General features: G+C 43.8%; 1 protein-coding gene across 1 annotated transcript in view; it reads left to right on the plus strand.

Annotated features, from left to right (window-relative positions):
• The first annotated feature begins 2,769 nt into the window (after window positions 1-2,769).
• kcnh8 (potassium voltage-gated channel, subfamily H (eag-related), member 8) overlaps window positions 2,770-26,416 on the plus strand; it is a 47,046-nt gene continuing 23,399 nt past the window's right edge. The window contains exons 1-6 of the mRNA XM_071529310.1: window positions 2,770-2,845; window positions 14,149-14,382; window positions 17,783-17,914; window positions 21,090-21,220; window positions 24,075-24,309; window positions 24,544-24,701. Of these exons, the coding sequence (XP_071385411.1) occupies window positions 2,770-2,845; window positions 14,149-14,382; window positions 17,783-17,914; window positions 21,090-21,220; window positions 24,075-24,309; window positions 24,544-24,701 (966 nt within the window). The remainder of the gene's footprint in view (window positions 2,846-14,148; window positions 14,383-17,782; window positions 17,915-21,089; window positions 21,221-24,074; window positions 24,310-24,543; window positions 24,702-26,416) is intronic.

The raw sequence follows: 26,416 nt of genomic DNA on the forward strand, positions 1-26,416 counted from the left end.
CACACACACACAGGGTTTATGTTTTGGAGCAGTGTTCAGGCTTAAATGATGCATTAAGCGCTTAATTACTCAGGTGAAGCATCACTGTGCGTTGGCTGTCTGTTTTAATTTTATTAGCTGACACGTTTATGGAAGTATCTCTCTATACTTAACTACTCCACAGTGCCTCACCTCAGGGGGATGATTCACATATCTGTATATGTTTGTGTGGGTGTGTGTATGTATTTGTTTTTGCATGAGGCCAATGAGGCGACATATGATTCACTGTGGTCAGCCTTAGAGCACCTGATGACTTCACTTTGTCAAAATGACATAACAGCTGCAACAGCTGCTTGACTCCTGTTGAGGATCTGAGTAGGAGGCAGAGCGCTTGACTTCTGGTGTTTGCTGCCATGCTGTAGCACTGGTAGTAATGGGATTGACCTAGATTTCAGTTTGTTTCTGTCTGTTGTGTTTTGCTTGTCTCGGTGTATGTATACAGGTTCCAGGTATGTTGTTGCTTGCCAGAGAACTGAAGGTGCAAATGGTGATTTGTAGTTTTAACATGAGGATTGTACTTGCAAAACTTAGGTTACAGTCCCACTTCGTAGAGTTTGGGTTTGCAAATCATGATTTTACAATTGAGAAATGTAAAAATTCATGTATGATTTCTTTAGACAGAAATGTGTCTCCATACCAGTGAAGGGTTAGCCCTCAAATTACAACTGAGGAGTTCATTTTCAAAATGCTATCCATCATTACCTGAAGTTCAATATATCCAGACAGACGATCCAGACAGTAAAGGTGTTATCATTTTATCAACTAAGGATGTTTGTTACCATGGATCCTTTAAAAAATACCATCATTATTTTAGGTTTTGGTAATGAATAATTTTGTAAAAGTAGCTGTCTGCTGTCTGTTTTTTTTCAGATAATGATATCTAATTTTGGAATGAAACTCCTCAATTTTACTTCTGTTTATTCATTTGACTAGTTCACCTTCACCTACCCCAGTTTAACAATTTCCCAGTAGATCTCATTTTTAGAAGCAGCAGGTGCTGTTCTGTATTCTCTAAAAGCTGTTGAGCCTCTTCTGAAAACTGGAACATGGTGAACCAATCCACAATACTCTACTGTGCCGCATGCCCTGAACTGCCCTCTTGCACTGAATGTGTGGCCCTGTTGTCCCTGTACCATGTGTGTCTATAGGTATGCATTTATGTATTTTGAATTGATAATATGTCCTGGCATCAATGTCACCAAGACAAAATCCTGAACTTTCCCAACACCATGTACTTGAAGAAATGAATGATTCTGACTCAATGGAGGGTGAAACTGCATCTGTTTACTGTCCACATGAGGGCGCTACCGTGCAGCTGATAGGCCTGTTGAACATCTCCATTTGGTCCATGGTGTGTGACTCCAGCCTGTGGTGACAAGCACAGCATCCGTGAGTCTGCGGCTTCATTTTACCAGCGGGTGGCGCTAAAAACTCGCGACATCTCCCTCCCTCTCTTTGTGGTCAGCTGTGCGCCAGACAGCCAGGTATGGGCTTGGAGAGAGCAGCCTGGACAGGTTGATAGTCAGACTACCGAATCAGCAACGTAACAGGCTCGTAAATGACCGATACATCTCTTTCCGTAAGGATTTACTCAGTAATCTGGTGTGCAACTATTTCACTGTTTTTGTTTGATGTTTTGCTCTTTTACGCTCAACATTCTGTGCGTAATTGTCGTTATGGGATTGATCTGAGGAGATGGGAACAAATGCTGTTCTCTCTCTCTCTCTCTCTCTCTCTCTCTCTCTCTCTCTCTCTCTCTCTCTCTCTCTCTCTCTCTCTCTCTCTTGCGTAATGTCTCCAAGACATATCAGTTTATTGCACCGCAAGGAAGCACTGTTGGGCTGGTTGAGGTTCAAGATCCCCAAATTCCATTGTCTCCATTATGCACTGACTAATGTTAATGACTATTTTATATTTACTAAAGGCTAGTACCATATCATGAAAGAAGGGGTTAGAAGGAACAAATATATAGAAAATCCATTCTTTCATTCGCATTCTTTTACTGCGACTTTTATCGATTAAGCGATTAGTTGGCTGCTATTGCTCTATTGTGTAAGTATTGTGTGTATTGTGTCAGTCTCAGTCGCAGATCGATATTTGTATATGTGATTGAACAAAGATAAGCGTTATGACGAGAAAACAGCTTAGACAATGTGATGATGAGAGTTTGTGAAATAAAGAAAGCTTAAAAGAAAGAAGTTTAAAAGTAGAACAGATAGGTTTTTGGAAAATTGAGAAATAAATAGAAAATAGAGAAATTCGTAGAGAAATAAATAAATAAAAAGTTCTGTCTCTGATTGGCGGCAACAGTGTGTCTCCATACTGTGAAACACCCCCATTTGCGCTTTGATCACAGTTGTTGTTGAGAGTGATTGATGTCTCCTACCATTGCGCGCTGTGGAGAGATGATCATTGAATCCAGCGGCATAATAATGGCAATGCTGACAGGGAGTCTCACTCTCTCACGGTCGTCCCTGGCTATTACCTGAATTGCACCTGCGGGCATCATCTTCTCTTGTCATTTCCACACGCAACATAGGCTCCAGACGCACGGGTGCGCGCATCACATGCACTCTCCAGTGGATAGGGATCGTACTGTGCTTAGTTTACCGGACAGCTCCCTGTTTCCTTTATGGTTCAGCGGCTTTAATGGGCGCACCTCACACGTTTGGACGACTTGCACCTTGTCTTCCGTAACTTTGATGGGGACTTCGACATCAAGGAGGGAAAATGCCTGTGATGAAGGGATTATTAGCGCCGCAGAACACGTTTCTGGACACTATAGCCACGCGGTTTGACGGCACTCGTAAGTTTTTTTTAATGGTTATTTTTAAACCTCGTCCTCTTTTCAATTTTTTTGTTTAAATGCATCTGTAATGAGCTTAGACAAAGCAAATTGTATTTTCTGGCGCACCTTGAGTAGCCTATTGGTTAATAGCCTGACACCATCTGCAAAAATGAAATTGTTAAACTCAAGGGATTCTAACGGCTTCCAGTGTGTCATGAAACATGTAGACACACTTGCAGTTGTTCCAAATTTATGTGTTTGTTGTTCATGGTGCGCACGGTCTTTTAATTACAGGAAGACCTCAGGGCGCCACCTATCACACGCCAGTCTGTTTGCGCAGATATAGAGTTTAACTTCAGGGCAAAACAAAATTGTTTCACATCTCAAGAGGAGACACAGCTATAGAAAGCCACAGCGCTCCCTCAGTAGCCGGTTAGCGCAATTAAGTTGCTGAGGCTTCAGCACCGCGGACAGCGACAGAGGGTTAACTAGGCGCCCACACAGGCTCCCAGCGACACAGCAGACATTTGGACAACTTGTTCACAAGTTACAGCCGCAATTCCTGTGACATACATTTGTACTGATTGCACCTGAATAAATGCAGGTTTTGTGAGCCGTTCACACATCATATCTGTGCGAAGTCCCGCGGTGAGTGCGATATTCCTCCCGCCGCTCTGAAAGCAGCAGTCGCATCTATCAAAATTAATTGGTCGGCGGCAGCATTACAGCAGGTCTTTCCCCGGGCTGAGGCACACACGGGCATTTTTTAAACGACAGCTTTTGTCTGAACTCTCTCGCCTGTCTTGAGCAGTTCTTTTTTATAATGAGCAACTTCTGTTGCAGAGACTCTTTGAAATCAGCTATGTTTTTACAGCTGACTTTTGCTCCATGTTTAGTCCAACTGAGTTAGTCTACTCCCATTCCCTATCCCTCTTTCAGCCCAGCTGGAAACTTGTATCTGTAGACTGTTTTTGCATAAGCTCACTGAACTCATTTAAAGGCAAAAATCAGGCCAAAATCAATGCCCAGGCAGAGACTTGATTAAAGACTGTACACTCAAGTGTCTTGGAAAGGAAGGTGAGGAGTGAAACCAGCCTGTAATTTTCAACCTGAGATGGGTTGAGTGTATGTTTCTTTAGCAGCGGGGTAACCCGGGCTGGCTTAAAAGCAGTGAGGAACACACCCGTTGATAAATGACTCAGAGCGTCACCATACTAACAATAGATGCATCTTTATTTCAGTCTCCACAAACAAACCCTCTGCAGGTTGAGCATGGCTGTATGCTCAGGTAGACTATATGGCAGCAGACACTCGGTTGCTTGGACAGGAGCTCTGTACTAATAGCCTCACAGGGGAATTAGAGTGGTACTACTGTACCCGGCCCAAATGGTTTGCCAAGCCCCGGTGAATGAACCGCTGTCCTTGAGCTGCAAGGTAGCGGAAATTAACAGTGGGTTTGAACCGCAAGATGGGGCAGAGTGGAGGCAGCGAAGCTTGACGGGACAAATTGGGTCTGATGGCCTGGCCAGGAGCAAATAGAAGGGAAGGCCTGGGATCACTGCTCGATGATCCCCTTTGACGTCATCCAGAGCCCAGGCAGACGGGTCAGACCTGCAAACGGGTCATGATAGGAATGGATGGAAAATAAATTAGAGGAGGCCTCAAGTTGATCATGCATGTGCTCAGAGCAAAGTTTTGCATTTATTAGTAGCCTTTTAAAAGAGATTCTTAGACTTTTTCAACCCCCACACTCGAGGGAGATATTTTTGAATCGCATGCTACGACGCAGGCTTGTTTAAATATATTTGATGTGGTGACCCATGGGGCGGCCTAGTGGTTACAGAGACTGTCCCATAACTGGAAAGTCTCAGGTTTAATCCCAGAAACAGCTGTGTGTCCTGTCAAAGTGTCCTTCAGCAAGACACTGAGCCCCTGCCTGCTCACTCTTAACTCTGTAACTCGCTCTGTATGAGCGTTTCATTTAAATTCTTAAAACATAAATCACCGGCCAAAATTACCCCATATTATATAGCCCCATAGTTTAAGAAACCAACAGCTATGTGATGGTTATTTGTCTCATTTGGAGGACGAGGAGGAGAGCACACATCTGTTCTACACAATCCTCCAACATCACATGACTTTGGCTAAGTTGCTGTTCATTTTAAACTAATTGGTAGCCCACTTTATGACATTCTGAAGGGTAACATCAAATTGGGAGGTACAGTGTTGATGTTCTACCATGTGTGCGTTGTAGAATGACAGACACAAACACCTCCTGATCACCGTGTTGAGTTCAGTGTGTCCCTGTTTGCCTGTACTGTATCCAAAATAACAGAATCTGTCTGCAGCAGTATAGGTCTGCACTGTGGCGGCTGTGAGAGAGTGCTGTGACACCCTCTGTCATCACTACTCCAGCGTGACATCCAGGAGACTAGTCTTATCACCTGTCCATCACTGAAGCCGGATTTGGTGCTGCACTGCTCGTTAAAATTGTGTATTACCACTTATCCCACAGTATACTTATTTGAGGAGTTCATTCCCAGAATACTATATATCCATTTTCAGAAGGCCAAAACCCCATTATCATTCAATTTCAATGTGTTATCATTTGTCACCCCCTGATTAAAGTTACCTACTATCCTTTTAAAGGACAATAATTTGTTCCTTTTGTGCGATCAATCATTGTACAAGAGTAGGTCACTTTTTTAAATGGTGGATATCTAATTTTGGAATTAAACTCTTTATTTCCTCTATAATTGGCAGCGACGTTACATGCAAATGATCATGTGGATGAAGTGCTATCTAAATGCAGCCATAGCGAGTTGTTATGTAATACCTGTGGACTGAAGTCATTACTGTAATCACTTCACCGGTGCGAACTATTTGCTGACTTGACTTTCTGTCAACGTGTGATGGCGTTCATCGGGGAGATGGAGACAATGTCACTCTGTCCGGCTGCCAAATGAAGCAGATTGTTCGGCCGTTCAGTCGCAGCAGAGGGCCGTGTGAAGCCTCCCGGAGTGTGCTGTGTGCTCCCCATTCTCCACCATTCTTTGAGATTGCTATTTTCTCGCTCTCAGCACACACTAGTACCACCTCCACTAGGCAGGTAATTACTGTCACACTCACTGACGCCAAGACCTGGAACAGCTGTGTGTGTTGAGTTGGTACAGGGCGACGGTGATAATGTCTAAGTGTGTATGCGTGTGAACGAGAGAGAGGGAGCCTGTGTGTGTGAGTGTGTGTGTGTGTGTGTGAGTGTGTGTGTGTGTGTGTGTGTAAAAGAGGGAGATGAAGAGAGAGAGGAGGAAGTGAGTTAGAGCAAGAGAGAGAGAAAAGTGTGCAGTACTTTCAGCACTCTGCTAGTTTGTGCCACAGAGCTTTGTGCGTGTGTGTGTGTGCAGTCATGCGCATATATCTTAGTTTGAAAGTTTATTAGAATCTGAAAGTGTGCTTGTGTGTGTGTGTGTGTGTGTGTGTGTGTGTGTGTTTGTATGCGTCTTATGCCATCTGTGCATATCTGTTTGTTGGTGTGCAGTTATGCTCATATGCATTTGGGTGTGTGCATGTGTGCGTGCGTGTATGTGTGTGTATGTGTGTATGCACGCACACACACACCCATGTGCTCAGCTACCCCTCTCTTTGAACATAAGTGGAGTAAAGCGGTGGTTTCCCATCCGCTGATTAACTTTCTTTAAATGCGGTACCTCTAATTAAGCTGTTGAAAAGTGGCTGGGGGATCCCAAGCCGTGATTACCACTTGCTGCCAAACGAATGCTTAAAAACTCACCGGGGTTTCACATACACAATAAAAGAAGCCGTCACCGGCAGATCCCGGAGTCCCGGTGAGGAGAGGAGACAGAGTGTATACGGATGCTAACTCTATATGGCTCCATCTCACCGACAACCTTCTGACCTCCAGGAAGACCTAGGGAGCTAATTACTGTGTTTTAAACCCACAGAAACAACTGCTGACGCACATATGTTTTCAAATGAGGGCCTAGTAGAGATAACCTGGATTTACCTGCCTGGATTCACCTGAATTATGTCATACAATGCTAAAAAAACAGTTTTAATTTCCTTTAATAGCGGTTTAGTGGACGTTCGCCTTACTATCTCATCATGCTTACCTGTGGAAAGGCAGGTCTGGTGTTGTCCTCTGCCAGAGAATGATGGTGAAAGAAGTAATGAGTGCAGTTATGAGACTGTGAGGGCGTAATCAATCATCATTGACTGTAGTGCTGCAGGCAGCGGAGGGGGCTCTCGCTCAGTGGCAGTGGACTGGCATTGCTGCTCCATTTTCTCCAAAGCCCACTTAATATTGGGACTGTCTCCTTTTAGGACAAAAATAAACAAAAAGGATGGTGTTGTGCTGGAGCTCAGTGCACAGATCATGTAGAACGCAAATGATGTTCCTTTCGTGAAATATGATCTGTATGTAAAATATATGTAGAGAAAGAAAAAATAGGTTCTTTGAGAAAGCATGTTTTGACAGGCATTATTCAGGGTGTTATGCATAGTTTTGCTCCCTACAACAGCCAATGTGTGTCCATCAGCAGCCATGTGTCCAGTACAAAAAAAGTTATGTGAAAACCCACATATGCATTCAAAGCACATGTGCTTTTTGGACATGTTGGTTTTAATATGCAAACATGTGAAATGTCCCATTTCCTGAATTATCTCTTTGTATGTGAATTTTTGAACTGAAATTTTCACATCTGAAGTTACGTGATGTCAGAATACAACATGAAAAAGTCCACATATGAAAACTAACATGTCCAAAAAGCACATGTGCTTTGAATTCACACGTGTCCTTTAGCAAGACACTGAACCCCTACCTACTCACTCCTACTCCTGCTCACTCATTGTAACCTGAGGTAGACAGGGGGATCAGCTAAGTGTTGAAAATGGAAATTAGTGTTTTTGAATTAACAGCAACCCAGTTTCCACTGGCTTTAACAAGCCCTCTCTGCAAAGTCGGCATTGGTTGAAAGAGCGTTTAGTTAAAGGGACAGAGCTGCCGTCATCGCTGTGGACTCAGCATGCAGTCGCTGGCCTCCCTCTAAGGTCACCAGGCTTGATTATTACTGTGCATTTAAAGGGGGTGAGTCCCTCGTCTGTTCCAGCCAACTTAAGGGACTTCCTGATGAGAGCGTCCCCCATCTCCCGTCTCCCGTCTCCATCTCCGTCCCCGTTGCCGCGGACGTTCTGCCTCGTTAACGAGCCTAATTAGTGAGATTCCTCTCCTAATCACCGTCTCTAATGGACTGTCCAAAACGATCGACAAACGGGGTTTCACCAGCGGAAGTCTGAGCCAAGTCGGACATTTTTAGACTCAATTAATTGTTCAAATGGGGAAAGGGGACTGGGAGGGGAGGGGGAGGGGTGGTGAGAGAGAGAGAGAGAGAGAGAGAGAGAGACAGAGAGAGAAAGAGAGAGGCTATGAAAGAAATTTAGAGAAAGCAGAGAGGGAAATAGACAAATGGAGGGTGAAAAAGATATTGACCGAGAGAGAGAGAGAGAGAATGGGAAGGGAGGGAGGGAGGCAGGCTCGCAAATTACAGGAATGTAATGACTGGTGTAATGTTTCTGTTGGTGAGAGCCTGGGGGACTGTATGATAAAGAGCCGCACAAGTGATTAAGGCGGTGGATTTGTCTAATGATTTTCTCTCTTCAATTATATGGTTTGAGTGGATTACTACTCCACTTGAGCTCTTTGGTGTGATTTGTGGACGTGTTTTTGATTACATGGATGTGGGTGTGTGTGGATGTCTTTGCACATGCACATACTGTATCTGTGTGTGTACATGCTTATATGTGTGTGTGTGTGTGTGTATGTGTATGTGTGTGTTCTTTCACCACCGATTCCACCACAAAATACAGCTGATTGATTCGCAATTTGTTGATACAGCAACTCACCACTTCCATGAATATCGGAGTCACTTGACTATGTGGCACTAATCGCATAATCCCAAGTGTTGACTGTGAGGATACTGTATCCGCCGCTAACACAAACCGTAGAGTTGTAACCTTGGTTGCCATGGTGTGTGTCAGTGGTAACCATGGTTACCGGGGAGTGACTTTGTTCAGGAGAGAGACACAGCGCTTCTGTGACTTCTCTGTATGAATTCTTGCAGAGAGGTGAGGAGGTCTTTCTAAAAACTCCTGTTCTCTTTTCCATCCATCTCTCCACTTCCCCGCCCATTCTCGCCACGCTCCATCTCCATCTCTCCTCTCTCGTCGCTCCGCCTCTCGCAGCTTTATCTCACTTAGTTTCAACTTTCTCCCTCTCTCTCTCTCTCTCTCTCTCTCTATCAGCCTCGCTCGCTCCTCCGCCCTCATCCGTCCATCTCGGTGTATTTCTCACCTTCCCCTTCTCTTCCCCTTTACCTGTCCCCCGTCCCCCTTCATCTCTCACTTTCTCACCTGCCGCTCCATCCATCTCCCGCTCTCCCTGCTGTGCTTCTCTGTCAGTTTCACCTTCCCTCTCTCTCTCTCTCTCTCTCTCTCTCTCTCTCTCTTGCCATGTTTCCCTGGCTTCCCCATGCTCGCTCGCCCATCGCATCGATTGTCGTTCCCGAAATAGCTCAGGGGTTGCAGTTGGTGGCGGCGAGGGGCTGTCGAGGAAGTCCATGGAGTGTGTGTGAGTGTGTGTGTGTGTATTATAAAACCTCAAATCTGGGACAAAGCAGTGTGTGGACGAAATATCCCCCTCCACACACACACACACACACACACACACACCTCGTCCCCTCAACTCCCTTCTCCCACATCCATATCTCATTTGTTTAAAGAGGGTGTAGTGAGGGAGTGCACCTGATGTTGCAGTTTGAGCTGCCACAGATTTCCCTCTGACCCACCTACAGTAGTTACTGTAGCACTGACCTGCTGAGAAAGTAGATCCTTGGCTTCGGGGAGACACACACACACAAACCGCTCCTGGCCTTAAAACTCTCCTCGTCCTCAAAAGGAATACAAGCGGAGAGGAAGATATGATTTAATGATATGATTACATTTAAGTTTCATTTATTAATAGGCCGCTCTTGACTGATGCTTGACAAATCGTTCTCTCGCTGACAATTACGCGGCGCTCCGGTCGACTGTGATTACATAAGAAGAAGGTTCCCTCTCTCCTTCTCTTGCTGTCTTTTTTCCTTCTCTCTGTCTCTTTTCCCCCCTCGCACCCTCCCTCCATCATTTACCCCTCTCTCCTTGCCCTCTTTCTTCCCCTCCCTCTCTATCTCTGTCTTTCCTCCTCCCTGCTCTCCCCTCTATCCCTGTGGGGTTTCTCCAGCAGCTGTCAGGCAGTAGTGTGAGCACAAGGGGAGATGATCTATGGGCTTCTACACAGGAGCAATTAGCCAAAAGAGATTCAGAGGAGAGAGAGAGAGAGATAGGGAGATAGAGAAAAGGGGAGGGGGAGGGGGGGGGGGGTGATGAAGAGTATGAGAGGTAGAGAGAGAGAGTGGGGAGACAGGAAGAGACAGGGTGAAGAAAGAGAAACAAGACTAGAGAGAAGTAGGGAAGAGAGCTAAGGAGCGGTGGAGAAACAGCGAGGCGGAATATGGAAAGGATTCAGAGAGGAATGGAGACTTTCCTTTCTGTTCCTTTAGCGGAGCTTCAGGGCGCAGAGGAGGGAAAGAGGTAAAGACAGACGGATGACGCTCTCCTAGAGGTTATGGGGAAGTTTGCAAAGAGTGAAGGAAATAAATAGATCGGGGAACAGAGGGATGGATTGGTGGGATTCCAAGGGTTGAGAGGAGATGAAGAGTAATTAGGCGGAGAGATCCAAAACGGTAGGAGGGATATAAAGAACAGCTGGGAGGGAGGAGGGATGGGGGGGGGGGAGGATTGGGAGGGGAGTGAAGGCTGATAGAGGAAGCGAGGAAGGGAAGGAGGGATTGAGGAAGGGAAGGAGGAAGGGAAGGAGGGAGGCAGGAGGGAGGCAGAGAAAGCAGGACAGAAGAAGGGAGGAAGAGGAGGAAGCGTAGAGGGAAGGAGGGATCTTGGGAAAAAGGACAGGAACGATAAAGGTGATGGCAATCCCCTTCTTTGTCAATCAGTGACAAATAGCACCTTCTTGTACCAATCCGAGCATCTGAGATATCATTTGTCACAAACAAACAAATGAACAAACAAGCAAATAGAGACCAATCCACACTCCTCTCCCTTGCTGAAATCTTCCAAAAACAAGAGGAGGGAGTGGAAAAGAGGGGTTGGATAGAATTGCTACAGAGACAGAGACAGTGAGAGTTTAAGTTGGTAAAAGCTCAAGTGGCAAGTGATAAAGGATGGGAGTGTACCTTGTCTTCTTTTAACTTTTCTTCCCTTTGCTTTATGATTATTCAAACCTGTCTGCAACCCTCCCTGCCCCAAATCAATCTAGTGCTTGGATCCAATCTGTCCTGTTACAGACTAAGGAGCTTCCAGATGGGGGACTATGTATTTTTCTTGCTTCTTGTGTGTGTGTGTGTGTGTGTGTATGTGTGTGTGTGTGTGTGTGTGTGTGTGTGCGTGTGTGTGCGTGTGTGTGTGTGTGCGTGCGTACAGTCTGCTGAAATTTGATAAGCAGTCCAAGCTGCACCACAAAACAGGGTGTAAGTTACCTCACATCCCCTCTCCTCCCCTCCTCACACACACACACACACACACACACACACAATATATATCGATTCTACCCAGCAGAAGTAATCCACTGTCAAATATACAGTGTATTGTACTGTAAACATTAGTTTTCTGTCGGGCCCACTCAGCACCATCCTCTCCTGCCACTAGACAGGCTGCAGGCCCTCGCCTCGGGTCCCAGGGAGGCCAGCGGTCCTGTCGCTCCGTCTCTGCTTACCCGGAGCCTGGAGGGGCCCCGCGTCTGACAGCCGGTCCCAACGCTCCGACCCGCTCTGACCATCTGTCTGGGCCACGCACAGTAGTACTGCTGACAACACATTCTCTGGGTTCTTTCATTTTTTTTTTGTCTTTTATGAGCGAGTGCAGCTCTCTGTCATTGTGGTTTTATTCGTTTATGGTGACTGTTTTTGGTGGGGGAGGTGGCGGCTGCAGGTTTTCACTCATAGGATTCCATAAACAGGGTTAACCACTACTGCATCATCTGAGGGTATCTGCACTTCTGTCCCGTCAAGCCGCTCAAAACCGACGCCTCTGACTCGAATCTCAAATTCTCAGAGAGCGCCAGCGAGCGTGGCGATGCGATTGTGGCTCGGTGAATGGGATTATGAAAAGGAGCGTGTCGCTAATTCCTCTTGAGGGACACGTACAAGGGTTTTGTTCTGAGAGTCTGTATTCCCAGTTCGAATCTGCAGCGGTTTCCTCTGACAAAGCCTGACATACAACATAAAACAATTAAACATCGGTGGCTGGTGGAAAAAAGAATTATCGATGCAGAAAATTGATTTCTGTAATGAAATGTAATTGAAACAAGTCATTTTGTGGGATGTCTCAAGCAATGATTATACTCCAGCTCATGTCGCTTTGTGCGTTTGTGTTTGTTAGTGTGTGATTGAGAGTGTGTGTGTGCGTGCGTGTGTGTGTGTGTGTGTGTGTGTGTGTGGGTGGAGACTTGGAGGATGTTATGTAACTTAGGTGTTGTGCTGAGCAGCAGGTTTGACTCCTTATCAAATTACAGCTGTCCATCCACAGACACACACACACACACACACACACACACACACACACAATACAGATTTTACCAAGCCAAAGTAGTCCACTGTCAGATGTGTACTGTGTATTGTACTGTAAACATTAGCTTTCTATCAGCACAGCTCAGCACCATCCTCCCCCTCTGTAAGCTGGCACTGTGTGTATGCGTGGGTGTGTGTGTGTGGGTGGTTGTTTGTGTGTGTGTGTTTGTGCGGTTGTGGGTGTGTGTTTGTGTGTGTTAATAGATGGATCCAGGTGTAAACAGCTGGTCCACTTCAACAGGGTACTCATTTAGAAGTAGACACAAATAGTCCAATTAATTGTGATAGACTTCAGTGCTAATGCGATTCTTCCACACTGATCTCACTCTTCACTCTCTGCTTTACCAAACTTTCTCCTTAACACATAACCTCTCCTTACTGTAACTCTCACAGTGGAGGCACCGTGAATTCAGTGTCACTTTCTTTGACACAGACAGTGAGTAATGTTTTTTAAAGAAAGGAAGGATACCAAGGTACTTCAACTTGCAGATAAAACCACCATTTACGGAGGCAAATGACCTTCATACCCCACACAGGCCTTCATCAGCTGAGGATCCCATCAGCCGCGGTGTCATTCTGCTGAAAGGTCATTTCTTAGCCCTGATGGCAAACAAGCACCGATTCAGTGTAACAAGCAGGGAGGCGCTCCTTGAGCAGTTGAATTTGTTTACATTCTTATTATCTGAAGGTGTATAAACAGGTTGGCGATAGCCCAGAGGCAAGGCAAGGCAAGGTAAGGCAAGGCAAGGCAAGGCAACCTTTATTTATATCGCACATTTCATACACAAGGCAAATACAATGTGCTTCACATAAAACTGAAAAAATACATAAAATGACATTAAAAACGAAAGTAAGAAAGATATTGAGCAGTCACTCTCACACTGGTGACACCTCTGGTCAGCCAGTATAACTTCTAGTATAACTTCCAGAGGTTACAGAAGTGGGCTAGTGACCAGAAGGTACAGCTTTCCCTGCTAGCTGGGTGAAAATCTGGGTGAGGAATGTGAATGAGAGACACTCTTTCCTCCTTCAACAGCTACCACTGAAGTGCCCTTGAGCAAGGTACTTCACCACAATTGCTCCAATAGAGCTGCTCAGTGGCAAAATGTGCTCCATGAACCAATCACTGGATAAAGACATTTTAAAAAAAGGTAACTTCCCATGGTAATCTTAATCTATGGCATTTATACTGTGCTTTGCCAGATGAGTGACATGCCATAGAGCAATGGTTCTCAAAATGGGGTCCGGGGACCTTAAGGGGTCCTTGAAGGAGTTCCAGGGGGTCCCCGGAAAAATTAGGAATAATTCAATATCCCTGTACTTGAATTCGTTAGAAATGTACAGTGTGAACAGCCTTGCAATTCAATACTAAATCAACAAAAAATCTTCCCATATGAGTCCCTGGGGCAAAATCCTATCAAATGAGTCATCCATGTCCCTAATGTGTTTCTATCTAGGGATTCATGACATGAAAACATTTGAGAAGTCCTGCCATAGAGAATAAAGTCATCTCTACCTCTACTTCATTCTGTATGTTGATTCCTTTCCTCGTTATTTAGTTCAGTCAACTTATTGCCTTTGACTTGTTCTTTTTTTTTTTTACTATGACTCCTCCTCCTCCTGCAGACAGCAACTTCATCCTGGCCAATGCTCAGGTGTCCCAGGGCTTCCCCATCGTCTACTGCTCCGATGGCTTCTGCGAGCTCACGGGCTTCTCGCGGGCCGAGGTCATGCAGAAGAGCTGCGCCTGTAAGTTCCTGTACGGGCCCGAGACCAGTGACAGCATCATCCTCAGCATCGACGACGCCCTGGAGGAGCGCAAGGAGTTCAAGGACGAGATCATGTTCTACAAGAAGACGGGTGAGCTGCAGAAAGTCAGTGGGATTCGCAAAGTTTGGGTTTGGGCTGAGTCTCAGTTGTTGCCTCAGTTTCCTTCATTTTGCTTCCTTGCTCTGCTTTGAGCTACTCTGTTCCGTCTTCCTTTCCTTTCCTGTTCTGTCCTGTCCTGTCCTATCCTGTTCTGTCCTGTCCTGACTTGTCCCTTTCCTTTCCTTTCCTTTCCTTTCCTTTCCTTTCCTTTCCTTTCCTTTCCTTTCCTTTCCTTTCCTTTCCTTTCCTTTCCTTTCCCCTTCCTTTCCTCCAATCAATATGAATCAGTCAATCTATGAGTCATCAATATGCCTAGTCACAATACCTTGACGAAGAAGAAATCGTGCGCCTTCATTTACCACTTAGCAGTACAGGGTTGGAGACAAGGAAAGTAGACAAATACAGAAAGCCATTACAGTGCACAGCCAGAGTTTAAGAGTCATCAGCCAGAGTTTAAGAGTCATTACCATGTGGGACTTTGCCTGTGTATTTCTTTAAATGGATGGTGATTTTCTCTGTGGCTATTTCTGAAGAGGACCCATTTAAATTGGCATAGATGGGGCCGTGGATGGATGGAGTAACGGGTGGAGGGATGAATGGATAGGTCTTTTCAGCGGCCCGCTCTCATTAAAAGGCGATTAAACAAAGCCATCAGTCAGGAACGTCCCCCAATCATTATTTAACACTGAGACACGTTAAACTTTCATAGCAGTCATCTCAGTGACTCTCTCACCCCGTCTCCTTCAAGTCCACTGAGCCCAGCAGCGAGCTGTGGTGTGGTATAGTTTGGGTTGTGTCTCTGCTGATTAGCCAGCTGGCCAATGATCAAAACGGATTTGAAAATAATGAGCGTGTCTCACACATGCTCACACATAGATTTCCAGAAAACCATAACATGGACATCAATGGACATGTGCTTTCTGTGATGTGTGATTGTGCCATGCCTCCGTGCATGGCAATGGCAGGGTTCACTTTACATTTTCTCAGATTTACAAAAAAATATGTTATGGTATTTGTTTTACTGCATTAAATACCATTCATATTGTAGGACTTAAGTGTTGATTTTGTTTTTATTTTGTGAATTAAGTCTTGCAACAAATGCATCTATTTGTTAGTGAAATTCTCAGCTGTTGCTCCATCACAAGTCATAGTTTCACTTGATATATTACAATATATCAAGTACAATTGCTTTCTAATTTGTGCGTAAGTCAAACAAGCACCAGGATAGTTTATGATATATTCTTCTGAAATTATTCGGTGCAGACAGATTGGTGCAGACAGTGTGCAGGTTGTGTCAGATATTGTGCTCCTTTCCTATAATTCTTCACCCAAATGCTGGTTTTGTAATGCAGATTTAACAAGAGCTTTGAACGGCTAATTATTGAAATAGAAAATGTTTTTTTTTTTTTCTTCCAAGGGAGACAGGAAACGTTTTAAATAGAATTCACAAGCGTTTATCCTCTCTGTCACAGCGTGCAGTGAACTGTGGGCCGGTCTGACCAGGTTATGAAACACGGCTGTCTGGCTAAGCCCAGTTCAGAACGTCAGTGTAGACACAGCCGGGCTAAAACCTGGCTATCAGAAACGACACTTTTCTATGTCTGTCTCCTCCTTTTCTTCTCATTCTCTGCTGCTTTTTATCCTTTACTTTTCTCTCTCTCTCTGTCTGCCACACCTTTTTCCTCACTCTGCTCTCCCTTTTCTCCCACCTCTCCTTGCTCCTCTCTCAGTATTTCGGATCATACAGTGTCTGTCGGTTTCTCTGTCTGTCTGCCATGCCCGTCTCTCTCTCTCTCTCTCTCTCTTTCTCCCTCCCTCTCTCTCTCTCTTTCTCCCTCCCTCTGTCTTTTCATGCTGTCTCATCCCTTCCTCTCCGTCTGTCACAGCAGAGTCCTGAAAATAGACGTCGCTGATTGACTCGGTTCATCCTCCGTCTGTCTGCCTGAGAAAAGAGAAAGCTGCGTGCTCGCAATCAGGAGCACTCTTTCTCTCACTGTGTGTTTGATGTTGTTGCCCTGTCTCGCAGGCATGCTCATATGCACGCGCGCTCGCACACACACACACACACACACACACACACACACACACACACACACACACACAAACACACACACACAGTGATTGATTCATCACCAGGCAAGAAAGATTTAGTGAGTGGGAGTAACGGGAGGGAACTCCATGGGAATTCCCTCTTCATCAGCAATTCAACTCTGCTGAAGCTCATTCATACGCACTCTACTCATTCAGATGCTGAAATGAAGGGTGGAATATACTCTGTACATTAGAAACCTTCATCTTGACATAGTGTGCATGCTGCAAAACAATTAGAGACACAGAGGAGAGCAAGAGAAAGGGAGAAAAAATAAAGAAAAAATAGAGATTGGGAGAGGTTGAACCTCCTACCTTTGAGACAAACATCCCATACACCCAACACCCATAATAAGATTTGAACAGTTAACCTACAAATAAGGAATTCAGTAATTCAATTAACAAACACAGTAATATATTGATGAGTGACAAAAGTGACAAAATAGCACTACTACTAAAATTAACAGCAAAACAGTATAATAGTTGTGTATAAGACGTATGAAGGTTAGGGTACGTCTTCTCAGGATTATAATGAATCTGATCACTGGTGGGACAATTTGGCTGATTATTTTGACATTAAAATCAAAGAGGTACATTTGCTGACATTAATATCAATTTTAAGTTATTTGGATAACTGGAATTATCCAATCCCTTCAAAAGAGGAGACTATCTGGCCAAAAAGCATCTCATAAATGCTTGTGCAGGTATGTATGCCCAGGTATGATATGAAAGTGTAACAAAGCATGATAAATGGTAGAGGTGGTAAGTGGTATTGCCATTCCAGGTGCTTTTTTTAAACCAAAAAATCAGCAACTTATGACCACAACATAAGTCAATAAATCAAGAGCTTATCCAGCTGATAAAATAATGAGCACAAACACACAAACACTGATGCAAGCACACACACACACACATACACACAGATACTGACCTGGAGACCTTCTGAAAAGCAATCTATTTCTTTGTATACATTTACACCAGGAGATTTGGCCCGGGTTCATCTCTTGCTGTGCCTGGGGAATAGTGACTTCTATTTAAAGGCTCCGCTCCTCCCAAGGGATTTTCTACTGTAGATACTAATAACACTCCTTCTGGGATTTCTGTTGAACTGTTGCTCCATGCACGCACACGCACACACACACACACACACTGTAAATCCATTCTGAGTAGAGTTAGCGTATAATCTAAATGCAGGAAACAGTACGGTTATGTGATTTGTACATATAAATATGGGATTTTGTGGGCATGTGTCTGTGTGTGTGTGTGTGTGTGTGTGTCTGTGTGTGTGTGTGCTCCCTTCCAGCGGCATTGTTCTGGTGCCTGTTGGACATTGTGCCCATTAAGAACGAGAAGGGAGACGTGGTGCTCTTTCTGGCTTCCTTTAAGGACATCACTGACACTAAAGCCAAAGCCATCCACGAGGACAAGAGAGACGGTCAGTATATGCATGCATGTGTGTGTGTGTGTTGTTGTTGTTGCTGAATGGATTGCTCACGGTTTACAGCTTTTTCTCTGTGTAACTGACCATAAAGAAAGAATGTGAGAAGGAAGGATTTTGTGCTAAATGAAGGAAATGGTGTAAGTATGTTGACTTAACTACAACAAACCAGCAAAAGAGTCTCCAAAATCAACCCACAATATACGTAGTAAAAAACAAAAGCTGTACCATTGCCATTTTGTTTAAGCTGGTTGTAGCTTCTGTAGCTCTGACAAAAGGCTAATAGGACAGATAGAGGACAGATTACCTTACCATTGTTTCATTCTTCCTTTAACTTAAGTGCTTAAAGTCACAATGAAACCGCATTTGAGAGCATCTTGCTTCCTTAATGTAATGTATTTTCTGTTGAAACAGGATTTTGGGGTGGGATCATTCAAAAGTGTAAACCAATGGGATATCAGTTAAGGAGAAAAGGGCAGTTTTAGTTGATGGGGGGGGGCAGAGAGGCGGGATTGTTCAAAAACCTGTGATGGTTTTATTGGTTGGAATTGTTATGTAAGCCTCCTTGTGCACGATGAAGTCACCACTAAAGATTGTCTGTTTTCCAGGAAGTGAAAGTAATGAGATTCATACCATACGAATTGATAGTTAGAATGGGCTAAAAAGGCAAAAAAAGTCCTTTTTCATTTCAGTGTGACTTTATGTTCTTTTCACACCCACTCAAACAGCTGCTCAGTACTGTAGGTATCTGAATAGATGAACAGCTGAAGAGATGGCTGACAGGTTTGTTTATGGTGATTCAGTTCATGTAGTTCTCAGGTGTTCTCTTCAAAATGTACAGTAGACCTACAGTATAGGGAGGCTGAAGCAGGATTGTGATATCAATTCATGACGACACAACTTCATAATATTCATGATTATAGTTACTTTATTTTGTAATCTTATTAGAAAATCTCATACCGATTGCAAGGGTTAAAGGAGCTGCAGCCCAACACTAGTGCTGTAGCACTGACTGTGTTTACTTGCAGGTAGAGAGTGTGTGAGTGTGGGGAACTGTGGAGTCATCAGCCTGTTTTCTCCTCCCTAGTCTTTGTTAGAACTTCACCTCACGTCTGCCCCTCCAGGATTTTAATTATGTTCATTACTGTAAATACAGAGAACAACTAAAGGGAGACAAAGTAGCTAATTTTGCTCTCGAAATCAATTTCTTCAAAGGCTGCCTTTAAGGACATCGCCTAAGCTAAAACCAAAGGCAGCAAAGAAAGCAAGAGGGAAGGTCAGTGTGTTTGTGTGTGTGTGTGTGCGTGTGTGTATGTGTGTGTGTCTGTCTGTGTGAAGTCAGCAGACTGACTGTTCTCATCTCACGTATGCCCCTCCTGGATTTGCCTAATTACTCTCATTATTGTAAATAACGGAGAACAGGAAACAGAAAGCATTGTTATTTTTGCTCACATAATGAAGTGCTTTCCATAGCAAAGGAAAGGCTGATGCAGCGTGCTTTTAGACAGAGATGAACGCCTCGCCGTAATGGCTTTGGGTCTGACAAGCTCTTTTAAATGGGAGTATGCATGGTAATTCTCACAAACATTTGCATTTTGATGCCGTTTTCGGTGCGGAGGCACAAGGTGTGTCGGTGTGTGTTTGCGTGTTTGAGCCGGCGCAGCAGTGGCACAATGGGGCATTTCACTCCATGCAGGGGGAAGCCTTTCAAGGACGGACAGGCACACAGTGACACACACCTCAGATGCAACCCAGTTAGCTCTCTCTCTGCATGCACCCCACACTGATTGGACAATGTGCGCAGAAGAGGGAAGCCCAGTCTTTGTCAGCAGCTCCTCTCCTCTCCTCTCTTCTCAATCCATTGGTTTTAATCTATCTAATTACTCTGGCCTTTCTCTGTTCTGTCTTACTTACTGTGTCACAAATGTTCTCTTCTCTCTCTGCATAATCTCTGTTCCACCCCCCCCTCCTCTCTCTTTCTCTCTCGCTCTCCACTTCTTTTTAGGCTTTCTTCCCTGTCTTTTTGCCAAACATTTCCTTATTTGTCTGTCCTTTCCTCCCCTCTCTCTCTCTATCTCTCTCTTTTTCAGCTCTATTTCCAATTGTTTCCCTTCATCTACCCCAGCTGCTTTTATCTATTCCCACCTCCCCAATTTGCCCTACCTATGCACCCCCCCCCCTCCACACACATGGACACACACACACATGCACACACGGACACGCACATGACCTCCCACCATGGCTATAAAAGCGAAGGGAAATTCATTAGATCTAAAAATAAGCGTGTCTCTGTCTCTGTGCTCCTGCCGTGTCGCGTCCCCCAAGGCTGCGCTGCGTTATGGATGGGCCCTGTCTGTTCGCCTCATCTGGGGTCCGTACGCACGCGCACACACACACACACACACACACACACGCCCATGCACGTACACGCACACATCCCACCAAACACACACACACACTTTCCGAGGACACTCAGAAGCAGTTATCGCTTCTATTCTCTGGTCCTGTTATTGCCGTTATCCCCCCCGAGCCAATCTGGCTTTAGTCCTTTGCTGCGCGTTTGCAACAGTGAGAATGGGGCTCTGAACCCAGCAGCAATAAAGTGCCTTCTCCCATCACCCAGCTCCTCAATCTGAACACATCACTCCTGCGCTTTCTACTTTATCTACTGCACTGCACTGGGAAGATTCACACACACACTCACACACACAAACGTACCTCAGCAGCAATCTACCATAACAAATACTATCCCCACCTAACCACCTATCTGCCCCAGTCGCGACTTATCAAAGCCGAAAATTGTCCTGTTTTGCTGGAGATAGTGTTTACGCGGTAAGACATCATCAACCAATACGTACGGCTGAATAATATGAATCAAAACAGGTAACAAATGTTCTTTGACATTTACAAAAGCAAAATGACAATAAATACCCAGGTATTTTTTTTTTACTTCACTCAGAAATTGTGCAATTTACTGGGAAATGACAAAGTCTTGCTGTTACATATTCATTTTTTCCTTTCCAGGATAGAATATTAAGTATTTCATCAAGCATAATGACAGATTTAGTCATCAGGAGTTAACCTAGGGGGGTAAAGTATTGTAGGGGGAGGTTGCGCAATAACTGCATGTGCGTGTGTGCGTGTGCGTGTGTGCGTGTGCGTGTGTTTTCAGAGCGCCGGCGGGGCAGGGTGAAGGCAGGCTCTCCATTCAGCTCAGCTCGCCTGCGGAGCAGCACCGTCCTCTACCACATCTCTGGTCACCTCCATAGCAGGGAGAAGAAGAGCAAGATTAAACTCAACAAGGTACCACCAGACACTACAGCCCGTCCCTGAGCGCAGAACAGGCAGAGTTAACATCATTATCGTTTAAAGACAACATGAAATGGCAGGTCTTCCATAACTCAACGTATTTCTGGTAAACAAAAACAAAATGGGACATAACATGAGAAGAGATCTTTCAAACGTGGGTGGGGGTGGACCATAGCAAACATGGAAAGTGACTGAGAAGAACTGGAGAGCGCTGGCCTCCTCCAGGAGTTGGAGCAGGCAGAAGTGCAGGACGCCATGGCAGAATAGTTTGTACCCAGTATTACCATTTGTGTCACTTTGAAAGTTGCAGGTTTTATACGACAGGGGATTGTTGAAATTACTTATATTATTGGCTGGAATTTCTATGTAAAATGTATTTATTTATTTATTTTTTAAATTTTTTTGGCATTCCTTGTTATATATGTTAGGACATGGAAATTAGCAAACAAGATGAAAAAGTAATTTTTCACTTGCCAAATTTGAAGTGGAGGGGCTGAAGACTCCTGAACAAGCTGGGTCTAGTGGCACCTCAGGTGCTGTCTATCAAAGAGCACTTTACATGGGCAGGGATATGCTGTATGCTTTAGTAAATGAATGTACATGCAAGTTTGTGTAGCATAGGTTTCATCCCAGCTGTTTGATAGACCGGCATTCTGCTGTCTCTGAGGCTAGAGCAGAGTGTGTTACCATGGCGACGTAACAAACCTTGTTGTTTTTCAGTTTTGGCTGACACTTTGCAAAAGCTATCATACATTATTTAGCTAGGTTAGCTAGGTTATCAGTTCTACACTAAGTTAGCAAAGATTTATTTTGGTTGGAAATAGAAAGATGGTAACTATGAATTTCTAAGAAACACATTTTCATGTTCTAACCCTTTCAAATGTTTAGTATAAGGACTGAGGACACAGTGGGGAAAAAAATCGGCTCAGTATCTGGTTATAATGAGAAACTTTTCTCGTTATAACGTTGAGATAAGTTGGTATGTTGTAATAAGAGGAGGACAGCAAAGGGAATAGTTATTTTTTATGATATCTCCATATTATCATGTCTACTGCTAATATTGCTAGCACTCACCAGGTAGGAAACCTAAGTAATGCTAAAGTAGAAATGAGTTGTCTGTGTTTTTCCTTGAGCTTGAGTTAGCTCAGCCATTTGTTTGCTAGCACAGCACAGTGGCTAACAATCTAAGCTAACGTTAACGTTAACAGAACAATTTGTGTAACAGGGCATCCAATTCCGGGCAGCATATGACCAAAAAAATCCAAATCATATACCAATATATTTCTTCCTGTACTGTTTTCGCTGAAGTTTCTCATAAATTAACAATCCTCCATCTGTCTTACTTAAAGTTTAATATCGCTTTTACATTAACTTGTAATTGATTTCTTCCAGTCCCTGCAAATGGATGATAGCGCACCTATTTTTGAGATTCAAAAATTCAAAATTCGTATCCAATTCCGGACACTTAACGTAACGTTAACGTTACTTTCGTCCATGTCGGTGTATTCATATACTCCATATTAACCCTTTATTAACCCTTCCTGTACCTTCACAATGTCACAGATACTTGTAAGAAGTGCAGGCTATGTACTCAAAGCTCTTATTTTTCCATTTATCAGCCAATACCGATTCTCTACATGAAGTAACTGTCGCCCAAAGTGGGATTTAAGGCTTCCTGCTTCTTGTTCGTGACAAAGTTCGTAACTTAGTGTTTTATATGCTTAAATGTGTATAGATATTTATGAAATTTGTTACCTAGCTTCTGAAATGCGTATGAATTTACGTCACTTAGCTTTCGGTTGGGAACTCCGTATAAAAATGCCGGTAAACACGGGAGTGACCGAGTAGCCGGAATTGGATGCCGTGTCCGGAATTGGATACAATTCCGTTAGTCTTTGTGAATGGACTGCTAAACAATGAACATGTGTGAAAGGTTAGTGATTGCTTACTGATGAGATACTTCCAGGGCTGATACTTCACCTTCCAGATACCAATGTGTTCAACTTTGCAAACTTAACATTTGTTATTAGTACAGAATTAAAATTTGTTGTTCTTATTTAACCATGCCCAAAACCCTACTAAGACCGTGACAACATGGTTTTAGTCTCCTAACCTTAACAAAACTTGTAGTTGCCTGTTACAAATAGGTGAAAATTGTCCGTCTAATTCATGCTATTGTCACATAATCCAATTCGTGGTGCAGTAACATTCACATACTGTTTCAGAGTGATTTTATGTGACTGTGTTTTACAGTTAGTCTACTACACAAACAATAACACTGACTTTGAGACAGAAATATTTATCTTTCTCTAAACCAAGCCTAAGCCAAGTGCAAAGGTCAGTGTCTTGGTCCGAAAACACAGCATGGACACTGTAACAAACCAAGAAGCTTATTTTCGTGGCTCTTGTTGTATTTTTGAAATCAGGCAGAGCAAATTGTTGCATCAGGTGTTTGATTGACATTTTAATTTGTTTATTTCCTATTAACTTATGTAGACCATTAACTGTTGACACAACTTCCATGCTTTCCGCCATATTATTCTGCTGACATGCACTCAAAATATTTGTAACTGGGCAACTCGGGTATCATGGAAAATTAATAGTCTAAAATCTAGTAGCAGTCTGGCGTTCCCTGGCCATAATTATTACTTTATTGGGTCTTGACATTTAAAAAAAATATATTTGCTGTTTATAAAACAATAAATAGTTATTATATGACTAAAATTATTACATTTCATAATTCTATCTGTAATCAATTAATAAATTAGCTAGGTTACTGATTTTATAAATCGATTTGCAAAAGTCAGTCCACAACTTCTGTCCTGTTTTCTTATCCTTTCCCATCCAGAATGTGTTTGGGGACCTCCCTGCTCTGCCGGAGTACAAGGTAGCAGACGCCAAGAAGTCCAAGTTCATCTTGCTTCACTACAGCACATTCAAGGCCGGCTGGGATTGGCTGATTCTGCTGGCTACATTTTATGTTGCTGTGACAGTGCCCTACAATGTGTGTTTCATCGGCGATGATGACCTGACCCGCAGCACTACTGTCAGTGATATCGCCGTGGAGATACTGTTTATCATAGGTTGGTTGTACATTTGCAGTAGGGGGGACTGTATTGTGGGACTGAACAGGTATATAGATATTAACAGGGTTAAGGCTTGCAGCATGACAAATTAAATTGTCATACTGTGTGTGTTTGGGGTTAGAGAGGTGTCTTGTAGGTGCGCAGTGTGAATTGTCAAGCCTTAACCCTAACATTTACATAAACCCATCTTCTAACTCTGGTTGTCTGTCTATCTTTCTCTTCATCTGCCAGACATTGTATTCAGTTTTCGCACCACTTACGTCAGCCAGTCGGGCCAGGTGATCTTTGATGCTCGGCTGATCTGCATCCACTACCTGACCACGTGGTTCATCATCGACCTGGTGGCCGCGTTGCCCTTTGACCTGCTCTATGCCTTCAAAGTCAGCGTGGTGAGTAGCTATCAGCAAGTTGCTTAACCCAGTGGGTTCAATATAGAACATAATCGATGAGCTACAGTACATTAAATTCAGGATTCAGGATACAGTACATTAAATACAGGATTGGATGCCATATCCATATAAGTCTGCACAAAAAAGGAATAGAAAGAAAGAAAGAAAGAAAGACAGAACATATGTAACTGTTTGTGATATAGAATGTGTCTTTGAATATGACTGTAAAATGCAGTGTCTCATGTTTGATGGATTGGCCAATACAGGAGATCCAATATGTAATCCTGTCCACACAGCGGGGCAGCGTGCAGCGCAGCACCTCCAACACATTTGACATTTCATAAGAATGGATCGCATGGATTGTCTGCAGCGCCGCTCAAGCGCCTCTTTGATTCTCTGTGTATTGATTTCATATACTGTACAAAAGCTGAGGAAACAATCAAAGTGGTATCATTAGCCCCCTTTCCACTGAGTGCCAAAGCTGGTGCTTGAACTTAGTTCCAGGAACTCAAGCCCCACTAGCCTGGTATCCAGCCCCTATGAATCGCAGTTTTCATATTATGAATCGCCATGCAAATTCGAAGAGTGCTGAAAACTGCGATTCATAGGGGCTGGATACCAGGCTAAAGCCCCACTACTTGGGCCTTCCAAATCCTCAGGGCCAAAGCTGTTATCCCTGATGCTTATACATCATCACATTCTATATTTTTTCAAATAGGGGGTGTTGCTTAGTAACATCTGTAACTGAGTGCAGCCATTCTCACATTAATGAGCATCTACCTGTTAGAAACTAGGTATGTTAATGCTTAAATCTGCATTACTTTCAGCTGCTATCTTAGAAAAAAAAAATACATCTTGCTACACAGAAAAACACATAGAAAAATAAGACTGTTACGAGTTGGAACTTTTTTAGCCTGATACCGTATATTAAAACCAACATTGGCCTTATTTAGCTGTCTAGAAAATACCCCAATTACTATCACTCACTTTCCAAGTTTGACACACACACACAGTAAAGGACTAATGTTAAAGGGAAAAAAATGCCTGTGCTTACGCAGGCAAGGCAGTTTTGTTTTGTACTTTAACGTCTTCAGTAGGCGTTTAAATCACTGCCCAGCAATGACACTTTGTTTTTTTATGTGAATGATGTTAGCCTCATCCTGCAACCTTCTTCTTTTTTAAAACTTCCCACAAAATAATTCAAACTAATGTTGACGATTATACAGTACATTTGACAGCAGCGTTGTCTGCCATGTTTGATGACAAGCAGTTGTGTAAGTTAGTTGTCATGGTTACGCAGGGACCAGGTTGCTCAGTGGAAACACTTTAACAAGTTTAGCCCAGTGCCTAAGTTCCAGGCTAGAGTTCCTGGGCCAAAGTTCTTGGGCTTTTGGCCTTCAGTGGAAAGGGGGCTATTAGAACCTTTTTCTGTTCTGCTAGAGTCAAATACATGGTCCCCTTAAGAATAGTTGCATGAGGGAAGAAACAGAGATCTAGAGCAATTAGGTAGACCTCCCTGTCTTGTCCCCGGCTGAATGATATTACCCAACGGAAGCGCTGCACTGTTGGGAGGTTTTGATTGGTTGCTCGACGTTATAGAACATTTTGCTTCTCTGGCCTCTAATTGGGAGAAAGAGATTGTCTGACTGTGCTTTGCGCTGCTGTTTACTTTGGGTCAACCAATGTAACTCAAATCAAATGGGTCCATTATACTG

This window comes from Centroberyx affinis, unplaced genomic scaffold, assembly GCF_046629955.1.
Source record: "Centroberyx affinis isolate AG114_WGS23_722 - 3 ecotype Tasmania unplaced genomic scaffold, CSIRO-AGI_Caff_v1 ptg001778l_1, whole genome shotgun sequence".
Lineage (NCBI taxonomy): Eukaryota > Metazoa > Chordata > Actinopteri > Beryciformes > Berycidae > Centroberyx > Centroberyx affinis.